At 43.1% G+C, this 22,064-nt stretch overlaps 1 protein-coding gene across 1 annotated transcript; it reads left to right on the top strand.

Moving 5' to 3' along the window:
• The first annotated feature begins 9,650 nt into the window (after positions 1-9,650).
• On the top strand, positions 9,651-18,127 carry AICDA (activation induced cytidine deaminase). Its single transcript, XM_007101854.1, has 5 exons — positions 9,651-9,658; positions 14,250-14,397; positions 16,828-17,101; positions 17,591-17,706; positions 18,074-18,127. The coding sequence occupies exons 1-5, from the start codon at positions 9,651-9,653 to the stop codon at positions 18,125-18,127; spliced, it is 600 nt and encodes a 199-aa protein (XP_007101916.1).
• The last annotated feature ends 3,937 nt before the right edge of the window (positions 18,128-22,064 follow it).

The raw sequence follows: 22,064 nt of genomic DNA, 5'->3' as shown, positions 1-22,064 counted from the left end.
GCGCAGGCTCAGCGGCCACGGCTCACGGGCCCAGCCGCTCCGCGGCACGTGGGATCCTCCCGGACCGGGGCGCGAACCCGCGTCCCCTGCATCGGCAGGTGGACTCTCAACCACTGCGCCACCAGGGAAGCCCTAAACATCACTGTTTTAATTATATATTTACATGTGAATGCAATTACTTAATTAATGTCTCTTCCCCACTTGAATTTAACTTCCATGAGATCCTTATTGGTTTCATTCAACACTTTTTTCAGGGTCTATTATACCAGGTACTATGTACTTTTTCTGCACGTGGGTAAAAAAGAAACAGACCAAAAAAATCCTCCTGTCATGGACCTAAGCCTCAATGAACACAGACAATACCGTATTTTTTTTTTTTTTTTTTTTTGCGGTACGCGGGCCTCTCACTGTCCTGGCCTCTCCCGTTGCGGAGCACGGGCTCCGGACGTGCAGGCTCAGCGGCCATGGCTCACGGGCCCAGCCGCTCCGCGGCATGTGGGATCTTCCCGGACCGGGGCACGAACCCGTGCCCCCTGCATCGGCAGGCGGACTCTCAACCACTGCGCCACCAGGGAAGCCCGACAACACTGTATTTTAAGTGATGCGTGCTAAAGAGAAATATACATTAGGAAAAGGGAAAAGGAAAGGTCAGGATGATGGGATATAGTTGAAATTTTAGATATGGGACAAGAAAAAGCCTCAACTACAAGGGAGTATTTGAGTAAAGATAAGGGATCAAGCTGTAACAATATACAGGGGAACAGCATACCAGGCAGAAGGGCCAGCAAGTGTTCTTTGCTCCTCTGTGTTCTTTGTGCAAGCAAGGAGAGAGGTATGGCAGGGGCAGGTGGTAGAGGGTCTGGTGACCCACTGTAAGGATGTTGGCTATTACTGAGAAAATGAGGGACCATGGAGAGTTTTGAGAGCAGAGAGACATGAGCTAAAATATTTCAGGGGACTTCCCTGGTGACGCAGTGGTTAAGACTCCAGGCTCCCAATGCAGGGGGCCCGTGTTTGATCCCTGATCAGGGAACTAGACTCCACATGCATGCTGCAACTAAGAGTTCGCATGCTACAACTAAGGAGCCCGCCTGCCACAACAAAGACCCAGCGCAACCAAAATAAAATAAATAAATAAATATTTACAATTAGAATAAATAAATTAAATATTTCGGAAGGATTGCTGTGCAGAGAATAGTCTGTAATTGAAGAAAGGAAGACCAGTTGGGAGGCTGAATGTAACCATCCAGGTTGTTTAGACCTGGAGGTGGTGAAAGTGGTCAGTGAACAGGATTTGGGCATGGGATTTATTTATTTTTTTAACTTTTTTTTTATATTGGAGTAGAGTTGATTAACAATGTTGTGTTAGTTTCAGGTGTACAGCCAAGTGAGTCAGTTGTACATATACATGCATCTGTTCTTTTTCAATTCTTTTCCCACTTAGGTTATTATAGAATACTGAGCAGAGTTCCCTGTGCTATACAGCAGGTCCTTGTCGGTTATCTATTTTTAATAGAGCAGTGTGTACCTGTCAATCCCAAACTCCCAGTCTATCCCTCCCTGCCCCCACCCCCAGCCCTCCCCCTGGGCATGGAATTTAAAAGGAAGAGAGCAATCTAGAAGACGGCCGGGTTGGCCCGAGCGATGGGAAGAATGACATCGCCATGATGCCGTTGAGACAGGGAAGGCAGCAAGACGGGCAGGTTACATGCTGGGAGAGAGAACAGGTGCTCAGTTTCAGCCATGTTTGAAATGCCCATCAGACATCCCGATGGAGATGCTGAGGTGGAAGATGGACATACTTGCCTTGAGTTCAAGGGAGAGGTCCAGCCTAGAACTACAGATTTGGGGGATCATCAACGTACAGATGGTATTCAAAGCCTTGAGGCAGGAAGAGAGCAGGAACCCTTGCTGCTCTGCTCACTATTGTAACACCAGCGCAGTTTCTATCATCTAGGGGGTATTAAGTTTCTACTGAATGAATAAATAGAATGCATATGGCCTCAGGTAGGAGGGAGAAGCAAAATCCTTAATAGACCAGCTTGCATGAGGGAAGGAATTTAAAGCCTCTTATTTGAAAAGCCCGACCTGTTTTCCAAGTTCGGTGCAGTCATTTAGACGCTGATTCTGATGACATAAGTCTTTTTTTGTTGTTGTTCTTTGAGAAGCTGCTGCTTCTGACTCCAAACTAGTATCCGGCTTCCCTGTTTGTGGAAAACATGGCTTATGCAAAAATCCTTTGGTGTGTAATCAGCTAGCCTTCTAGCAATTCTTGTAAAGCAATCAAAGAAGTGGTTTGGAAAGCAAAATCTCTGTCCTAAGTCCCATATAACTGGGTTTACTTGTCCGGCCACAAAGCAGGAGCGGTTAGTGCTGGCCTCTATCGAGACTCAGAGATATTGTGTAATTAAATGAGGGAATAGATGCTTTTGGCTGATGGAACACAAGATGCCTTTAAATAAATGTTACAGGCTTCCCTGGTGACGCGGTGGTTAAGAATCTGCCTGCCAGGGCAGGGGACACAGGTTCGAGTCCTGGCCCGGGAAGATCCCACACGCCACGGGGCAACCGAGCCCGTGCGCCACAGCTACCGAGCCCGCGCTCTAGAGCCCGCGAGCCACAACTACTGAGCCCGTGTGCCACAACTACTGAAGCCCGCGCGCCTAGAGCCCCTGCTCCGCAACAAGAGAAGCCACGGCAGCGAGAAGCCCGCGCGCCGCACCGCTTCGCTGCAACTGGAGAAGGCCCGCGCGCAGCAACGAAGACCCGACGCAGCCAAAAACAAATTAATTAAATAAACAAAAAATTATAAATAAATAAAGTTACTATGATTATTATTATGCTTCTTAAATTAAAGATATCATTTTACCATGATTACAATTTACAAGCTGTCTACTGCTCCCGTCTCCTGATCTTTATTACCTGTGGAGCTTGGACTGGACTCTTAAAGAGGCAGCCCTAAAGGAACCTACGCATTAGGCAGGGTGGCCCTCAATCACTTTAACTATGTGAAAACCCCGCCCATCTTCACTGGACCCACACAGGAGGAAGGCTGCCTGGTGGTGGTGATGTTGTTTTGGGGAGGAGCGTAAAGAACTGAGTTCAGATTTGAATGTGTAGGACCCATGCACTGTCAGCCAGTGCAGCAGCAGTGCTGGAGGAAAGCTTCCCTTCCTGAGACTTTCAGGGAGCCAAGAAAGACACGCTGGAGTCCACCATGGACAGGTAAAGCAGTCGGCTCGTGGGTGGTTGTGTTGGCATTCCTCTCAGAGCAAATCTGAATAATAAGATGGGTAAACTCTCCCCTTCTCCCCTGTCACTGTCTGACTCACAAGATCTGCTTGGTCAAGATGCACATTTATTTTTCTAGTTCTGTCTCATCGTCTGTTCAGATCTTAACATGCTTTCCACCCAACTGTCTCTTTCTCTTTTTTCCCAGAGTCAAAAGAACTTCTGTGCACTATGTATTGACTTGTCCTTGCAGTTAGAACCAGTTTACGGTAGTAATATGAACCAAGCAAATGTTAAGAGACTGAAATCATGAAAAGCTCATAGCAATACTATACTAACAGTAGTGGTAACTGTAATAATTCTGTAAACATTCAACTATGAAACCCCCTGAAGAAAAACTTTACGAGGGAGACTTTACTGAATAATTACACCGTCAAGAAATTATTTTTTAAATGCCAATATTCAAAATTAATTGCTTGCAGGCCACTATGACTGTGTCTACTGTATGAGGAGATAAATCAGTCAAGCAGCTTATTTAATATCATAGGCCCAACTGTCAGGCAGTCAGATGGCATTTATTGTTTACCTAGACTTTCTATCGCTTCAGACATGACTTAACTTACTTCTTCAGTGTGTATTTTGTAAGATTTTCACAACGTCTTCACGTGAAGTTTATGACCATTACGTTATTGTCATAGAACTTAATCTATTCCTATTTTTGATTTTCGCAAATGTATGAAAATTTACACCTAATCCATACTTTATCTCAATTTAATTCTTTTACAAAGAATTTAAACTACAGAGCTAAGAATCTTAATGGTAGATTCAATGTTCTTCAGAAAATTGAGGGCAAAACTGTCAAATGTCAGCTCAGTTTACAGTGAGATTTTGAAAACTAATCTGAGGTAACAGAGAGAGGAAAAAGGCTCAGTGGAGAGACTTGTAAATAATGAAATGCAAAGCAATGGTAAAATCGGAGCCGAAATTCAGAGAAAGTCAGAGAAGGCAAAGGAGATGAAATTCAACAGGAGCAAAAGGGAAATATATGATTTTCATTAAGGAAAATACTATCTGCAGAGCACAGTAGTAATGGCACACGGCAGGAGAGGGTGACCTTGTCACGATTATTTTTAACCCATTTGTCTCTGGTTTGCATTGCTGGGGATGCAGCCAGCGTTCTGCCCCAGGGAACACAGCTGTCCTGCGCAGCTGTCAACCTGCAGGCCTTACAGACTGTCTCTGCTGAGTCCTTCGTACACTTAAGAGAAACCAGAGGAGCATAGGGTGCTGGAAATAGGTCGCCAGCTATAGTTAAAGAAAGTGATGGATCAAGATAGTTAATTAACAGGGCCATAGTCATGCAATTGACTTCACTGTGACTGGTAACTTCTGATGGAAACAGAGCTCTTGTATTTTCATGTGGGGTAGGAGATAGAAGGCTACCTGAATTCCTTAATCTATGTCCTGTCCTTTCTTATACTCCCAGGACACTTATTTGTTCCTCATGGTAACAGGGCTCCCACACCACCTGCAGTGCATCATATAGTCCCCGTCCCTCCACTTCTCACCCACACACCCCAGGCAGACAGGTTAAATGTAAAAGGAATTTACTGGTATCGATTATGAGTATGAATTATGAATGAATAAGATATGAATAGATTATGCTTAATCTATTTAAAACTGGGCCCCAAAGAGAGAATTTTTTTCTTCCACTCCAGTATTTATTCAGCCTGTATTATGTATTCGGTTTATGTTCTATGCTGAGGCTGATTATGTTAATTATTTAACAATAGTAATAGTAACAGAGGTAGTGCTGTGGTGGTCACCGTGTAAATTACTAGCACTTTAAAATAAAGCCAATTATTACTAGATCTTTGTTAGCATCCATTTCAGATTCCTGTCAAATGTGCATTTTTAATTCTAAAAATCTGATTGTGGTTTCACATACATAATGTATATACTGGCGATTTAGATGTATCACCATCTCTGCCTCAGGATTTAAAGTGGATTCCAGGGACTTCCCTGGCAGCCCAGTGGTTAAGATATTGTGCTTCCATTGCAGGGAGGACAGGTTCGATCTCTGGTGGGGGAACTAAAATCCCACATGCCCTGCAGCATGGCCAAAAACAAAAAAAAGTGGATTCCAATAACCTTCGTGTGTGAGGAAGACATTCAAATTGCAACAGCTTTAAAAATCTCCAGCCCTTGCTTATCTGCTTAATAAGAGTGACATTTGAGAACTTGACTTCAGGGTCTATCTTATGCATTTCATTATTATAATATCAATAATCAACGTATGTCCATACAGAGACTAGTACATCAATGTAGAAGCTTTATTCACAATAGCCCCGAAATGGAAACAATCCAAACGTCCATCATCAGGTGAATGAATAAACGAAATGTGCTGTATCTAAGCCATGGAATATTGCTTTGTCGTAAAAAAGAACAAACTATACTGATACATGCAACACCAGGAACGAATGTCAGCCATAACATGCTTAGTGAAAGAAGTCAGACACAAAGAAGGAATAATGTGTGCTTTATACGAAATTCTAGAAAATAATTTATAGTTGCAGAAAGCAGTTTAGTGGTTGTCTGGGAGGGAGGGGAAGAATTGACTGAAAAGTTGGGTGAGGAAACTTGGGGGGGAGGGGTGCCCTGAAAATGTTCTGTATCCTGATTGTGGTAGCAGTTTTGGGTGTTTACATCTGCCAATATTCATAGAATTGTACATTTTAAATGGGCGAAGTATGTAAATTATACCTCAATGTAAAAAAAAAAAAAAAATTGAAAAAAGTTTCAATTCTCTTGCCAGCAAACCGTATTCAAATTACTGACTAGGTCATTACTTTGACAAGTCCTCTGCACTTCTGCTCAGTGCCACTAGGTGGCAACATTATCTCCACAGATTAGGTAAGTACATTTCTGGAAAAGTCCAAGGACGAAAACCAGGGACACTCACTCCTGATGCTTTGGTATCAGTCACACTGTATAGCTTGTGGTGTGTTCACAACCACAAAGAAACTTGTGTTAGCGGAGAGTATTTCCACAAATTCAACTCAATTTAGTGCTTACGATATGCAATGTTAAGAGATGTGTACTTTTCTTTCATATTAAACATCACTGTTTTGTTTTGTTTTTTGCGGTACTCGGGCCTCTCACTGTCGTGGCCTCTCCCGTTGCGGAGCACAGGCTCCGGACGCGCAGGCTCAGCGGCCACGGCTCACGGGCCCAGCCGCTCCGCGGCACGTGGGATCCTCCCGGACCGGGGCGCGAACCCGCGTCCCCTGCATCGGCAGGTGGACTCTCAACCACTGCGCCACCAGGGAAGCCCTAAACATCACTGTTTTAATTATATATTTACATGTGAATGCAATTACTTAATTAATGTCTCTTCCCCACTTGAATTTAACTTCCATGAGATCCTTATTGGTTTCATTCAACACTTTTTTCAGGGTCTATTATACCAGGTACTATGTACTTTTTCTGCACGTGGGTAAAAAAGAAACAGACCAAAAAAATCCTCCTGTCATGGACCTAAGCCTCAATGAACACAGACAATACCGTATTTTTTTTTTTTTTTTTTTTTTGCGGTACGCGGGCCTCTCACTGTCCTGGCCTCTCCCGTTGCGGAGCACGGGCTCCGGACGTGCAGGCTCAGCGGCCATGGCTCACGGGCCCAGCCGCTCCGCGGCATGTGGGATCTTCCCGGACCGGGGCACGAACCCGTGCCCCCTGCATCGGCAGGCGGACTCTCAACCACTGCGCCACCAGGGAAGCCCGACAACACTGTATTTTAAGTGATGCGTGCTAAAGAGAAATATACATTAGGAAAAGGGAAAAGGAAAGGTCAGGATGATGGGATATAGTTGAAATTTTAGATATGGGACAAGAAAAAGCCTCAACTACAAGGGAGTATTTGAGTAAAGATAAGGGATCAAGCTGTAACAATATACAGGGGAACAGCATACCAGGCAGAAGGGCCAGCAAGTGTTCTTTGCTCCTCTGTGTTCTTTGTGCAAGCAAGGAGAGAGGTATGGCAGGGGCAGGTGGTAGAGGGTCTGGTGACCCACTGTAAGGATGTTGGCTATTACTGAGAAAATGAGGGACCATGGAGAGTTTTGAGAGCAGAGAGACATGAGCTAAAATATTTCAGGGGACTTCCCTGGTGACGCAGTGGTTAAGACTCCAGGCTCCCAATGCAGGGGGCCCGTGTTTGATCCCTGATCAGGGAACTAGACTCCACATGCATGCTGCAACTAAGAGTTCGCATGCTACAACTAAGGAGCCCGCCTGCCACAACAAAGACCCAGCGCAACCAAAATAAAATAAATAAATAAATATTTACAATTAGAATAAATAAATTAAATATTTCGGAAGGATTGCTGTGCAGAGAATAGTCTGTAATTGAAGAAAGGAAGACCAGTTGGGAGGCTGAATGTAACCATCCAGGTTGTTTAGACCTGGAGGTGGTGAAAGTGGTCAGTGAACAGGATTTGGGCATGGGATTTATTTATTTTTTTAACTTTTTTTTTATATTGGAGTAGAGTTGATTAACAATGTTGTGTTAGTTTCAGGTGTACAGCCAAGTGAGTCAGTTGTACATATACATGCATCTGTTCTTTTTCAATTCTTTTCCCACTTAGGTTATTATAGAATACTGAGCAGAGTTCCCTGTGCTATACAGCAGGTCCTTGTCGGTTATCTATTTTTAATAGAGCAGTGTGTACCTGTCAATCCCAAACTCCCAGTCTATCCCTCCCTGCCCCCACCCCCAGCCCTCCCCCTGGGCATGGAATTTAAAAGGAAGAGAGCAATCTAGAAGACGGCCGGGTTGGCCCGAGCGATGGGAAGAATGACATCGCCATGATGCCGTTGAGACAGGGAAGGCAGCAAGACGGGCAGGTTACATGCTGGGAGAGAGAACAGGTGCTCAGTTTCAGCCATGTTTGAAATGCCCATCAGACATCCCGATGGAGATGCTGAGGTGGAAGATGGACATACTTGCCTTGAGTTCAAGGGAGAGGTCCAGCCTAGAACTACAGATTTGGGGGATCATCAACGTACAGATGGTATTCAAAGCCTTGAGGCAGGAAGAGAGCAGGAACCCTTGCTGCTCTGCTCACTATTGTAACACCAGCGCAGTTTCTATCATCTAGGGGGTATTAAGTTTCTACTGAATGAATAAATAGAATGCATATGGCCTCAGGTAGGAGGGAGAAGCAAAATCCTTAATAGACCAGCTTGCATGAGGGAAGGAATTTAAAGCCTCTTATTTGAAAAGCCCGACCTGTTTTCCAAGTTCGGTGCAGTCATTTAGACGCTGATTCTGATGACATAAGTCTTTTTTTGTTGTTGTTCTTTGAGAAGCTGCTGCTTCTGACTCCAAACTAGTATCCGGCTTCCCTGTTTGTGGAAAACATGGCTTATGCAAAAATCCTTTGGTGTGTAATCAGCTAGCCTTCTAGCAATTCTTGTAAAGCAATCAAAGAAGTGGTTTGGAAAGCAAAATCTCTGTCCTAAGTCCCATATAACTGGGTTTACTTGTCCGGCCACAAAGCAGGAGCGGTTAGTGCTGGCCTCTATCGAGACTCAGAGATATTGTGTAATTAAATGAGGGAATAGATGCTTTTGGCTGATGGAACACAAGATGCCTTTAAATAAATGTTACAGGCTTCCCTGGTGACGCGGTGGTTAAGAATCTGCCTGCCAGGGCAGGGGACACAGGTTCGAGTCCTGGCCCGGGAAGATCCCACACGCCACGGGGCAACCGAGCCCGTGCGCCACAGCTACCGAGCCCGCGCTCTAGAGCCCGCGAGCCACAACTACTGAGCCCGTGTGCCACAACTACTGAAGCCCGCGCGCCTAGAGCCCCTGCTCCGCAACAAGAGAAGCCACGGCAGCGAGAAGCCCGCGCGCCGCACCGCTTCGCTGCAACTGGAGAAGGCCCGCGCGCAGCAACGAAGACCCGACGCAGCCAAAAACAAATTAATTAAATAAACAAAAAATTATAAATAAATAAAGTTACTATGATTATTATTATGCTTCTTAAATTAAAGATATCATTTTACCATGATTACAATTTACAAGCTGTCTACTGCTCCCGTCTCCTGATCTTTATTACCTGTGGAGCTTGGACTGGACTCTTAAAGAGGCAGCCCTAAAGGAACCTACGCATTAGGCAGGGTGGCCCTCAATCACTTTAACTATGTGAAAACCCCGCCCATCTTCACTGGACCCACACAGGAGGAAGGCTGCCTGGTGGTGGTGATGTTGTTTTGGGGAGGAGCGTAAAGAACTGAGTTCAGATTTGAATGTGTAGGACCCATGCACTGTCAGCCAGTGCAGCAGCAGTGCTGGAGGAAAGCTTCCCTTCCTGAGACTTTCAGGGAGCCAAGAAAGACACGCTGGAGTCCACCATGGACAGGTAAAGCAGTCGGCTCGTGGGTGGTTGTGTTGGCATTCCTCTCAGAGCAAATCTGAATAATAAGATGGGTAAACTCTCCCCTTCTCCCCTGTCACTGTCTGACTCACAAGATCTGCTTGGTCAAGATGCACATTTATTTTTCTAGTTCTGTCTCATCGTCTGTTCAGATCTTAACATGCTTTCCACCCAACTGTCTCTTTCTCTTTTTTCCCAGAGTCAAAAGAACTTCTGTGCACTATGTATTGACTTGTCCTTGCAGTTAGAACCAGTTTACGGTAGTAATATGAACCAAGCAAATGTTAAGAGACTGAAATCATGAAAAGCTCATAGCAATACTATACTAACAGTAGTGGTAACTGTAATAATTCTGTAAACATTCAACTATGAAACCCCCTGAAGAAAAACTTTACGAGGGAGACTTTACTGAATAATTACACCGTCAAGAAATTATTTTTTAAATGCCAATATTCAAAATTAATTGCTTGCAGGCCACTATGACTGTGTCTACTGTATGAGGAGATAAATCAGTCAAGCAGCTTATTTAATATCATAGGCCCAACTGTCAGGCAGTCAGATGGCATTTATTGTTTACCTAGACTTTCTATCGCTTCAGACATGACTTAACTTACTTCTTCAGTGTGTATTTTGTAAGATTTTCACAACGTCTTCACGTGAAGTTTATGACCATTACGTTATTGTCATAGAACTTAATCTATTCCTATTTTTGATTTTCGCAAATGTATGAAAATTTACACCTAATCCATACTTTATCTCAATTTAATTCTTTTACAAAGAATTTAAACTACAGAGCTAAGAATCTTAATGGTAGATTCAATGTTCTTCAGAAAATTGAGGGCAAAACTGTCAAATGTCAGCTCAGTTTACAGTGAGATTTTGAAAACTAATCTGAGGTAACAGAGAGAGGAAAAAGGCTCAGTGGAGAGACTTGTAAATAATGAAATGCAAAGCAATGGTAAAATCGGAGCCGAAATTCAGAGAAAGTCAGAGAAGGCAAAGGAGATGAAATTCAACAGGAGCAAAAGGGAAATATATGATTTTCATTAAGGAAAATACTATCTGCAGAGCACAGTAGTAATGGCACACGGCAGGAGAGGGTGACCTTGTCACGATTATTTTTAACCCATTTGTCTCTGGTTTGCATTGCTGGGGATGCAGCCAGCGTTCTGCCCCAGGGAACACAGCTGTCCTGCGCAGCTGTCAACCTGCAGGCCTTACAGACTGTCTCTGCTGAGTCCTTCGTACACTTAAGAGAAACCAGAGGAGCATAGGGTGCTGGAAATAGGTCGCCAGCTATAGTTAAAGAAAGTGATGGATCAAGATAGTTAATTAACAGGGCCATAGTCATGCAATTGACTTCACTGTGACTGGTAACTTCTGATGGAAACAGAGCTCTTGTATTTTCATGTGGGGTAGGAGATAGAAGGCTACCTGAATTCCTTAATCTATGTCCTGTCCTTTCTTATACTCCCAGGACACTTATTTGTTCCTCATGGTAACAGGGCTCCCACACCACCTGCAGTGCATCATATAGTCCCCGTCCCTCCACTTCTCACCCACACACCCCAGGCAGACAGGTTAAATGTAAAAGGAATTTACTGGTATCGATTATGAGTATGAATTATGAATGAATAAGATATGAATAGATTATGCTTAATCTATTTAAAACTGGGCCCCAAAGAGAGAATTTTTTTCTTCCACTCCAGTATTTATTCAGCCTGTATTATGTATTCGGTTTATGTTCTATGCTGAGGCTGATTATGTTAATTATTTAACAATAGTAATAGTAACAGAGGTAGTGCTGTGGTGGTCACCGTGTAAATTACTAGCACTTTAAAATAAAGCCAATTATTACTAGATCTTTGTTAGCATCCATTTCAGATTCCTGTCAAATGTGCATTTTTAATTCTAAAAATCTGATTGTGGTTTCACATACATAATGTATATACTGGCGATTTAGATGTATCACCATCTCTGCCTCAGGATTTAAAGTGGATTCCAGGGACTTCCCTGGCAGCCCAGTGGTTAAGATATTGTGCTTCCATTGCAGGGAGGACAGGTTCGATCTCTGGTGGGGGAACTAAAATCCCACATGCCCTGCAGCATGGCCAAAAACAAAAAAAAGTGGATTCCAATAACCTTCGTGTGTGAGGAAGACATTCAAATTGCAACAGCTTTAAAAATCTCCAGCCCTTGCTTATCTGCTTAATAAGAGTGACATTTGAGAACTTGACTTCAGGGTCTATCTTATGCATTTCATTATTATAATATCAATAATCAACGTATGTCCATACAGAGACTAGTACATCAATGTAGAAGCTTTATTCACAATAGCCCCGAAATGGAAACAATCCAAACGTCCATCATCAGGTGAATGAATAAACGAAATGTGCTGTATCTAAGCCATGGAATATTGCTTTGTCGTAAAAAAGAACAAACTATACTGATACATGCAACACCAGGAACGAATGTCAGCCATAACATGCTTAGTGAAAGAAGTCAGACACAAAGAAGGAATAATGTGTGCTTTATACGAAATTCTAGAAAATAATTTATAGTTGCAGAAAGCAGTTTAGTGGTTGTCTGGGAGGGAGGGGAAGAATTGACTGAAAAGTTGGGTGAGGAAACTTGGGGGGGAGGGGTGCCCTGAAAATGTTCTGTATCCTGATTGTGGTAGCAGTTTTGGGTGTTTACATCTGCCAATATTCATAGAATTGTACATTTTAAATGGGCGAAGTATGTAAATTATACCTCAATGTAAAAAAAAAAAAAAAATTGAAAAAAGTTTCAATTCTCTTGCCAGCAAACCGTATTCAAATTACTGACTAGGTCATTACTTTGACAAGTCCTCTGCACTTCTGCTCAGTGCCACTAGGTGGCAACATTATCTCCACAGATTAGGTAAGTACATTTCTGGAAAAGTCCAAGGACGAAAACCAGGGACACTCACTCCTGATGCTTTGGTATCAGTCACACTGTATAGCTTGTGGTGTGTTCACAACCACAAAGAAACTTGTGTTAGCGGAGAGTATTTCCACAAATTCAACTCAATTTAGTGCTTACGATATGCAAGACACTGTGCTGCGAAACAAAAAGCAATCCGCCCCACCCCTAACCCGCCCCCCCCCGCCGTGTGTGAAGAACATTGCAAAATATTTAGGTTATATTGCAAATTTACACAGGAAATCAGCCTAATCTAAATCCTGTAAATACATGCCTATAAAAAAGACTAGAATGAAAAACGTAAGTATATTAACAGTAATTGTCATTAGATAGTATGTCTAATTATCACTAGGTATACTGGTTAAGCATTTAAAAAATTTTAACTTTCTACTTTTTAGTAGTATTCAAGTTGACATACTTTTAAAAAGCATGACTCAAAAATGGACACTTCCTGACTCAAAACACAGAAATTCTAATTGAGGAGACAGATGTAGCAATCAATGGATAACAAAGGTTGAATGCTTTGATAAGGATAAGCGGAGAACAGTAGGAAACTACAGGAGGGTTTTTTGTTGCTGTTAATGTTCGATTTTGCCTAGAAATTTTGGCATAGTGGCAGTGAGAAAGGTCTGAAATCGTGGTTAAGGCTTTGAAGGATGGGTAGGTTTTGCGCAGTGGAAAAAAAGGCAGGGAAGCTTGCAGTCAGGTGGCGAAAGAAAAGACTAGTGCCAGGGGTCCCGCTGCAGGCGTGGCGGGGAGGCTGAAGTGATGCGGAAAAGAGAAAATACTAGGAAATACTAGGAAACGAGGCTAGAAATGTAGATTGATGTCCAAATGTAAAAGCTTTACTGCATTAAAGAATTTGGAGTTTATTCTACCAGCGGAAGTTAGGGGCTTTTCGGTATCAGAATGACAGGCCCACACCTGGGCTTTTGTGAGATCTCTCAGGCACCTCGTGGAAAATGTTATTTTGAAGGGACTGCGGGCAGAGAGACCAGTTAAGAGGTCAGGACAATGGATAAAGGGAAAGATTAGAGCTTGGACTGAAGCAGAGAACAGAGGAAGTAGAGCAGGAACAAATCCAGAAATATTTGAAAGTTTGACTCAATAAATTTAGATGATTAATAAATTAATTCCATATGAGGAGTGAAGGAGAGTCAAAAATGATTCCAAGCTTTTAGCCTGGTTACTTGGGATGGAAAGTCGGTAGGAGAGGAGAGGCAGCTCAGGAAAGGGCAATTTGGGAATACTGTGTTTACCCTGTGAGTTAGAGGTCCATGTTGGACATTTAGATAGAGATTGGAGGGGAAACCTGAAAAGATCAGTGTGGGACTGCGGAGTAGGTTTGTAATTCCAAGTTATCAGCATCTAGAAGGCAGCCATGGGAGGAGCCTGTCCTGTGAGCGCGTATGGCTTTGGGTTTCTTGCTGTCTCAACTGGTCTTAAATATAAGCATGATGAGGGGGTTGTAATGGATTCCAAGCTCAGTAAGTCTCAGGCATCCAACAGGGGGAAGCAAGAGCATCTCCTTTGGTTTGGCCCAAGTATTACAGATTTTTTTTAAAAAGCTGAAGGAAAGCCAGGAGTGACCAGAGGGTCAGCGGTGCGACCTCCCTCCTCTCACCCACAGCCTCCTGATGAAGCAGAGGAAGTTTCTTTACCACTTCAAAAACGTGCGCTGGGCTAAGGGCCGCCATGCAACCTACTTGTGCTACGTGGTGAAGCGGCGGGATAGCGCCACCTCCTTCTCACTGGACTTTGGGCACCTTCGAAACAAGGTATCAATTAATACCTGCTTCCCAGCGCATTTTTAGAGCCACCTGCTGATGGTACCACTTTCAGCCTGTTTCATTTGTCTCCACTAGATTCCTCAAATCTCTTTTTTACATGTCCCTGCAACCACAATAGAAATACGCCAAAGGGTGTCATTTAATGTCCTCCCCAGTCATGCTGAGCACATCAAGGCCACACCTTGCTTCAATGCCAAGAATAACTGCCCCAAAACTTCCTTCTCCTTTCCCCAGCATCCAAATTGCCTTTGAGATTAAAGAAGATATCCAAAGAAAGAGGCTTTTGATTTGGGGGAATATATACAGCTCATTCAAGCTGAATTTTAAATGTGGAAAAACAAACTGTGGCTTTAGAATTTTTAAAAATTAAGGAAGAAAAATTTAGGAAAAATTAATGACTCCATTCTGTCTTCCAAAATGAGTTCTATTCCTTCCTGCTCACCCAGATCGTAGGCCAGTAAGTACATACGTAATAGTGAGCCTCAGAAAACTCAGGGAAGCCATTAATTAAAACTTGAAGATCAGAGAATTACATTTCCAAGAGACTTCTTCACCAAAACCCAGATGGGTTCACATACTCTGCTGCCAATGAATATTTCCTCTCATAACATGCAGTGACATCTAGTCTTGGTAGAATCCCAGGGGAGAATCCATGGGTGGAATGGCACTGGCTAGTTTCTAGGGCTAGTTTTACTCTCCAATTTTTTTGGCCTCCATTTGTATTGTGTAAATTATCTCACTGCAATTGGTTTACATTCGAATCTCTTTCCTATTTGGTAATAAGACCCACTCTAAACATAGAAAGCTTTTCTGTTAACAACCCTTTCCTTCCCTCTCATTTAATCCTCACAACAAAACTTCATGCCGCTGATGAGGAATCAGGAGATCCAAGAGTTGGGTGACTTGTTTAAGTCACAAGAGTGGTGATGCCAGGAAATGGAACCTGGGTCTTCAGATTCTGGGACTAATGACTTTTCTGCAGTATTAAGGGGACTTGCTGGGAATTCCCTGGCAGTCCAGCGGTTAGGACTCTGCGCTTCCACTGCAGGGGGCACAGGTTCGATCCCTGGTCAGGGAACTAGGTCCCGCATGCCACACCGCAACTGAGTTCACATGCAGCTACCGACCCGGCATGCCACAAGTAAAGATCCCGTGCACCACAACTAAGGCCCGGCGCAGCCAAATAAATTTTTTTTTTAAAGAGTACATGCCTTAATTTTAAAAGCTTATTGCTAAAAACTGCTATCATATAAGCCTTCAGCGAATCATAGTGGTAACAAAGATCACTGACCACAGATCACCATAATAAATATAATAATGAAAAATTTGAAATCTGCAAGAATCACCAAAATGTGACACAGAAACACAAAGTGAGCAAATGCTGTTAGAAAAAATGATGCTGATAGACGTACTCAAGACCGGGTTGCCACAAACCTTCAAAACGCAAAACATCTGCAAAGTCCAATACAGCCAAGCACAATAATATAGGTATGCCTGTATTTAATTGCTCTTAGCCCCAGTGGCGCCTATTACCTCTCTCAAAACAACACTCAGGGACTTTCCCTGGTGGCGCGGTGGTTAAGAATCCGCCTGTCAATGCAGGGGACATGGGTTCGAGCCCTGGTCCGGGATGATCCCACATGCCGCGGAGCAACTAAGCCCATGTGCCCCAACTACTGAGCCTGCGCTCTAGAGCCCTCAAGCCACAACTACTGAGGCCACATGCCACAACTACTGAAGCCTGCGCACACTACTGAGGCCACATGCCACAACTACTGAAGCCTGCGCACCTAGAGCCTGCGCTCTGCAACAAGAGAAGCCAATGCAATGAGAAGCCCGCGCACGGCAACGAAGGCCCAACGCAGCCAAAAATAAAAAATAAATAAATTGATTGATTAATCAATTTTAAAAAAACAACACTCATCTGTCAGTCTCATAATCTAGTTGATTAATTAATTTAAAAAAACAACACTCACCTGTCAGTCTCATAATCTATCTCTTAACCCTAAATTTTCTGACCTCCACTTAGTGGTCCAGTGTATTTCCACAACATTACATCAACAGCCCTTCCAAGCCATTTTCCTTCCCCTCCAAGGAAGAAAAAGGAACTTCACAAACAAAAATTAAATCTGAGAGAGTGTGCCGCTCCTTCATCCACCCAACTCATTCCATCCTCCCCATTCCACAGAAAAGCTGTGCGCTTTCCCTTCCTAGGGCCAAAAGTGCAAAATGTTTGGGCTCGCCACTTATACACTGTGTCCTTTCCGGCAGTTGCTTAACCTTCCTGTAACCTAGGACAAAACTGCAGACACCCCAAAAAAGATCACCCTGGGAGGGACACGCATTAATGACTGTAAAGCCACCGGCAGGGCAGTCAAGGTCAGTAACCCTCCGCTGAACCCTCTGCTCTCTCCCCAGGAGGGATGCCACGTGGAACTGCTCTTCCTCCGCTACATCTCCGACTGGGACCTGGACCCGGGGCGGTGCTACCGTGTCACCTGGTTCACGTCTTGGAGCCCCTGCTACGACTGTGCCCGGCACGTGGCCGACTTCCTGAGAGGGTACCCCAATCTGAGTCTGAGGATCTTCACAGCGCGCCTCTATTTCTGCGACAAGGACCGCAAGGCGGAGCCCGAGGGGCTGCGGCGGCTGCACCGCGCTGGGGTCCAAATCGCCATCATGACCTTCAAAGGTGCGCAGGGACCTTTCTGCCCGGCTCGGCAAAGCACGGTTTGCAATTCAGATTGGGAAGAGTGGGGGGTGGGGGAACGGACGACACCAGGGGGGCAGAATTCTGGGAGTTCTGGTTCGCCTTTGGAGCCGAAAGTTATCAACTAGAATTGGAGGAAGAGAACCAACAGCTTGGGACTTCCCTGGTGGCGCAGTGGTTAAGACTCACGCGCCCAATGCAGGGGGCGCAGGTTCGATCCCTGGTCGGGGAACTAGATCCCACACGCATGCCGCAACCAAGAGTTCACATGCAGCAACGAAGGAGCCACAACTAAGGAGCACACCTGCTGCAACTGAGAACCAGCAAGGCCAAATAAATAAATAAAATGTTAAAAAAAAAAAAAAAGAACCAATGGCTTGGACCCAAGGCTTTGGGCGGAGCCAGGGTTTTCTTTCTTTCCTCATGATTTGAGATCTGAGCTATCCCCTTCCCCCTCCTTTTTTCTAATAGATTATTTTTATTGCTGGAATACTTTTGTGGAAAATCATGAAAGAACTTTCAAAGCCTGGGAGGGGCTGCATGAAAATTCAGTTCGTCTGTCCAGACAGCTTCGACGCATCCTTTTGGTAAGTTAAGGGCCTTCTTTGCTTCTCATTTTCTCTCTCTCTCCAAAGTCATCTATCCCTGGAGCTACTTATACTTCCTTTTCTTATATTTCCCACACTGTCGTGTGTGTTTGTGTGTATTTATCATTCTCTCCTTATTTTTCCTCTGATGAAAACTTTACAGAGCACAGGCTGTAGGCTTCTGTAGTTGTGGCGCACGGGCTTAGTTGCTCCGCGGCACGTGGGATCCTCCCAGACCGGGGCTCGAGCCCGTTTCCCCTGCATCGGCAGGCGGACTCTTAACCACTGCGCCACCAGGGAAGCCCCTCTCCCCTTACTTTCTTCAAAAATAATTACAGAGTCACCCACTCTCTCTTCCTCTCCACAGCCCCTATATGAGGTTGATGATCTACGAGACGCATTTCGTACTTTGGGACTTTGATACCAACCCTCAGGAATGTCACATACAAAGAAATACCTCTGAAGATAGTGGGTAAAGGAACTATCCTTCAAGAATTCTGTTTTTCTTCAACTCTCACTTTCTCTGAGTTTAGAAAAAAGTATTCACAGATGTTTTGAAAACGTCTTGAAAATAGAAGGAACCCAGACCCACCAGGGTTAATGCCGCAACTGGTGCAGTTTTAGTTTTTAAATGCAGCATCGTCCCCTACTGGGAAACGACAGAACTGCAGGGCCTGGGAGCCCCTAAGTGTCAATACTCTGCCATTTAAGCAGAGAGAAAGCAGAAGGTAAATGCTGAGGGGCATGGTGAGAGGATCAAATGTTTTATAACCGGTATCCTTTATTATTTGATTCTTGTTCTGAGTTTTCAGTGGTATTAATGATAAATTTTTCTACTCTTTTCCATTGGGGCTCACTTTCAAGTGAACAAAATTCTGTCACCCTGTGATCCACAGAACTTCCTAATGAGGGAACCTGGGAGATTGTAACCCCAAGCCATCTCTTCAAAGCATTAATATCCAAGCATGAGTTGTATGTTTTAATTATCTGAAGCATGTTTTTATGTTAGTACATACAGAGGATTTTTTCTTGGTATGGAAAATGCCTAGTCACCTTTAGGCTCTTGCATAATAAAGGATCTTAAAATGAATTTGAGGGCTGTGAAGAAGACACACTAAAAGTGAATGTATACCTCAAGTAACAAATCTGCAGAAAGATCCTTTTAAGGGTTCCCTGGTGGCACAGTGGTTAAGAATCTGCCTGCCAATGCAGGGACACAGGTTCAAGCCCTGGTCCGGGAAGATCCCACGTGCCGCGGAGCAACTAAGCCCGTGCGCCACTACTACTGAGCCTGCGCTCTAGAGCCCGCGAACCACAACTACTGAAGCCCGCATTCCTAGAGCCCGTGAGCCACAAGAGAAGCCACCTCAATGAGAATCCCGTGCACCACAACAAAGAGTAGGCCCCGCTCGGCACAACTAGAGAAAAGCCCACGTGCAGCAACGAAGACCCAACACAGCCAAATATAAAAACTAAATAAATTTTTTAAAATATATATATATAAGATCCTATTAAAATCATAGTTTTGCAACTATACATTTCCCATATAACTAGTGAATGCTTGGAAGGGAGTTGCTTGAATGTTGAGAAAAGAAAAATCTATTATTTCTGATGGGTCTTTGAACGTCAGCCATGCTAACCAGGTCAAGGTTTTCCCCTTTTTGTGTGTATGTGTCGTTTCTCTCAAAGAAATGTGACGATATAACAGACTGTGACAGAAGAATAGTTGGGAGGGAAGGATGACAGAGCATTGCAAGGAAATCGTGTTTTATCCAGTAAAATGGTGTGAGCCAGCATGGCGGAGAGTGGTCATTTGTCCCTAATAACTATCCTGGACTGTGAGAAAAATATTCAGAATAACCATAACACTGTACAATTATTACCTAGCAACCCTTGCAACGCAGATAAACAGATCCACAGGAAAGGTTGAACACATAATTGTATTATTTTATTCTTATTGTACATAATTAGTGAAAGAGTGAAATATTAAAAATCCTTATTCATGTATTCATTCATACTGTATGTTTATGCTATGTGGTATCTCATATTTTTATCATAATTTCCCTTTCTGATATGTTGAAATGGATTCCTAATGTCTCATAAATTTATACGTTTAGAAATGCTTCTAGTAGCAAAGCATGTAATTCTAACATAGTCTAACATTGTAATAACTTTGCTATGAAACCCTCTTGATGTTTAGTCTAACATTGTAATAACATCGCTATGAAACCCTCTTGATGTTTAGTAAACTTTTCCCACAGCAAATGTGATTCTGGCTCATTTCAATCAACTGAATAAATGATAAATAATTTTGGAAGTTTTTGGAGATAAAAATGCAAAATAAAAGTAAATCCAAAAGTGATTTTTAAAAGGTTAAATTACAAAATTCGGATGATGGAATAGAATTCAGAGTCCAGGAATAAGCCCACACATCTACGTTCAACTGGTTTCTGACAAGGGTGCCAGGACCATGCAGCGGGAGAAAGAACAGTCTTCTCAACAAAAGATGCTGAGACAACTGGATATCTATGCGCAAAAGAATGAATGTGGACCTCTACCACAATACACACAAAAATTAACTTAAAGTTTATCAAATATCTAAATCTAAGAATGTCCCTAATTAGTACACGCTTAAGTCTGCTCTTTGGAACTCAGGGAAGGCCTAAGATACTAAAGCCTTTTTCTACAAACAAGAAACAGGGGACACAGTGGGGCTTTTGTACCCGGAAGGGTCGTTTTCAATCCTCCCTTTTCTGTGATAGAACTCAATCCTGAGGGGAATGAGGTGGGACAAGAAAGGGGATAAAGTTTTGGATAGAGAGGTTAATCATAAACTCAGCAGGGGAACTCTTGTTTTAGGAGGATTCGGTTTCACACTCACAGAATGGGGAAAAAAATATTTACAAATATTATCTGTATATATTCTGGATATTCAGTATCCAGAATATATAAAGGACTCTTAAGACAACCTAATTTAAAAACGGCTGAAAGACTTGAGTACATTTCTCCAAGGAAGATTTACAGACTGCTAGTAAGCATATGAAGAGATTCTCAACATCCTTAGTCATTAGGGAAATGCAAATCAAAACCACAGTGAGATCCACTTATACCTACTAGGATAGCTATAAACAAAAAAACTGATAATAACAATTGTTGGTGAGAATGTGGAGAAATTAGAACTGTCATATGAGAAAGTAGAGAAATGAGAACCATATATTGGCTGGTGGAAATGTAAAATTGTGCAACCACTATGAAAAACAGTTTGGTGGTTCCTCAAAAATTAACATATAATTACTGTATGACACAACAATTCCACTCCTTGGTATATATCTGAGAATTAACAACAAATGTTCAAACAGAAACTTGTACATGAATATTCTAGCAGCATTACTGTGGTGGCCCAAAAGTGGAAATTCCCAAACATCCAACAACTGATACATGGATAAACAAATGTGGTACATCTGTACGATGGTATTTTACTTGGTTATAAAGAGATGAAGTAATGACACATCCTACAAAATGGATGAACCTTGAAAACATTGGGCTAAGAAGTCAGACACAAAACACCAACTATTGTATGATTCCATTTATGTGAAATGTCCAAAATGGATAAATCCAGAGTTCTGATTCCATGCAACAGTGGGCAAGGTATTTAACGTTTCTAAAGTTTTAATTTTCCATCTGTAAAATGGGCATGATATGTTAACTTTTCATATATTTTTTAAATTAATTTTTTTGGAGTATGGTTGATTTACAATGTTGTGTTAGTTTGTGCTGTACAGCAAAGTGAATCAATTATACATATACATGTATCTACTCTTTTTTAGATTCTTTTCTCATATAGGTCCTTACAGAGTATTGAGTAAAGTTCCCTGTGCCGTACAGTAGGTTCTTTATTTTTGGTATTAAGTTGAAGGATTACACAAAGCTGGTGCTATCCTCGAATAGCATTGCCACCCTCTAGAAGACAGCAACCTAGAAATCACTGCTGACATTCCCTCTGACCCTATATCTGGTCCTGTACTTGTGGGCTCAATCTCTTGAATGCATTTACTTTTCTCTATTTACTATTACCTGGTGGGTGGCGGGGGTGGGGGGGTGCGGCATGGTGGAGGGCAAGGAGCAGCCCCTGACAGTCAAAAACTGGCCTGATACTCGTAACCAGGCCATATCACTTCCCTGTTGGACATAAGTCTTGTAGAATACCAACCTCAGACAAGATGACTCTAAGACCATGATAAAATGAGAGCAAGCAAAGCCACTTCATAACTTGTCTGACACCCACAAAACACCCAACACCCCCTCTCTTGGGTAAAAAGACTGTCTGCTACTTCTTTACCAATTACAGCCTTATCCTT

The sequence above is a fragment of the Physeter macrocephalus genome, chromosome 6 (genome assembly GCF_002837175.3).
Source record: "Physeter macrocephalus isolate SW-GA chromosome 6, ASM283717v5, whole genome shotgun sequence".
Taxonomy (NCBI): domain Eukaryota; kingdom Metazoa; phylum Chordata; class Mammalia; order Artiodactyla; family Physeteridae; genus Physeter; species Physeter macrocephalus.
The sequence above is the reverse complement of the archived record's forward strand: the minus strand, read 5'-3'. Positions and strand labels throughout refer to the sequence as shown.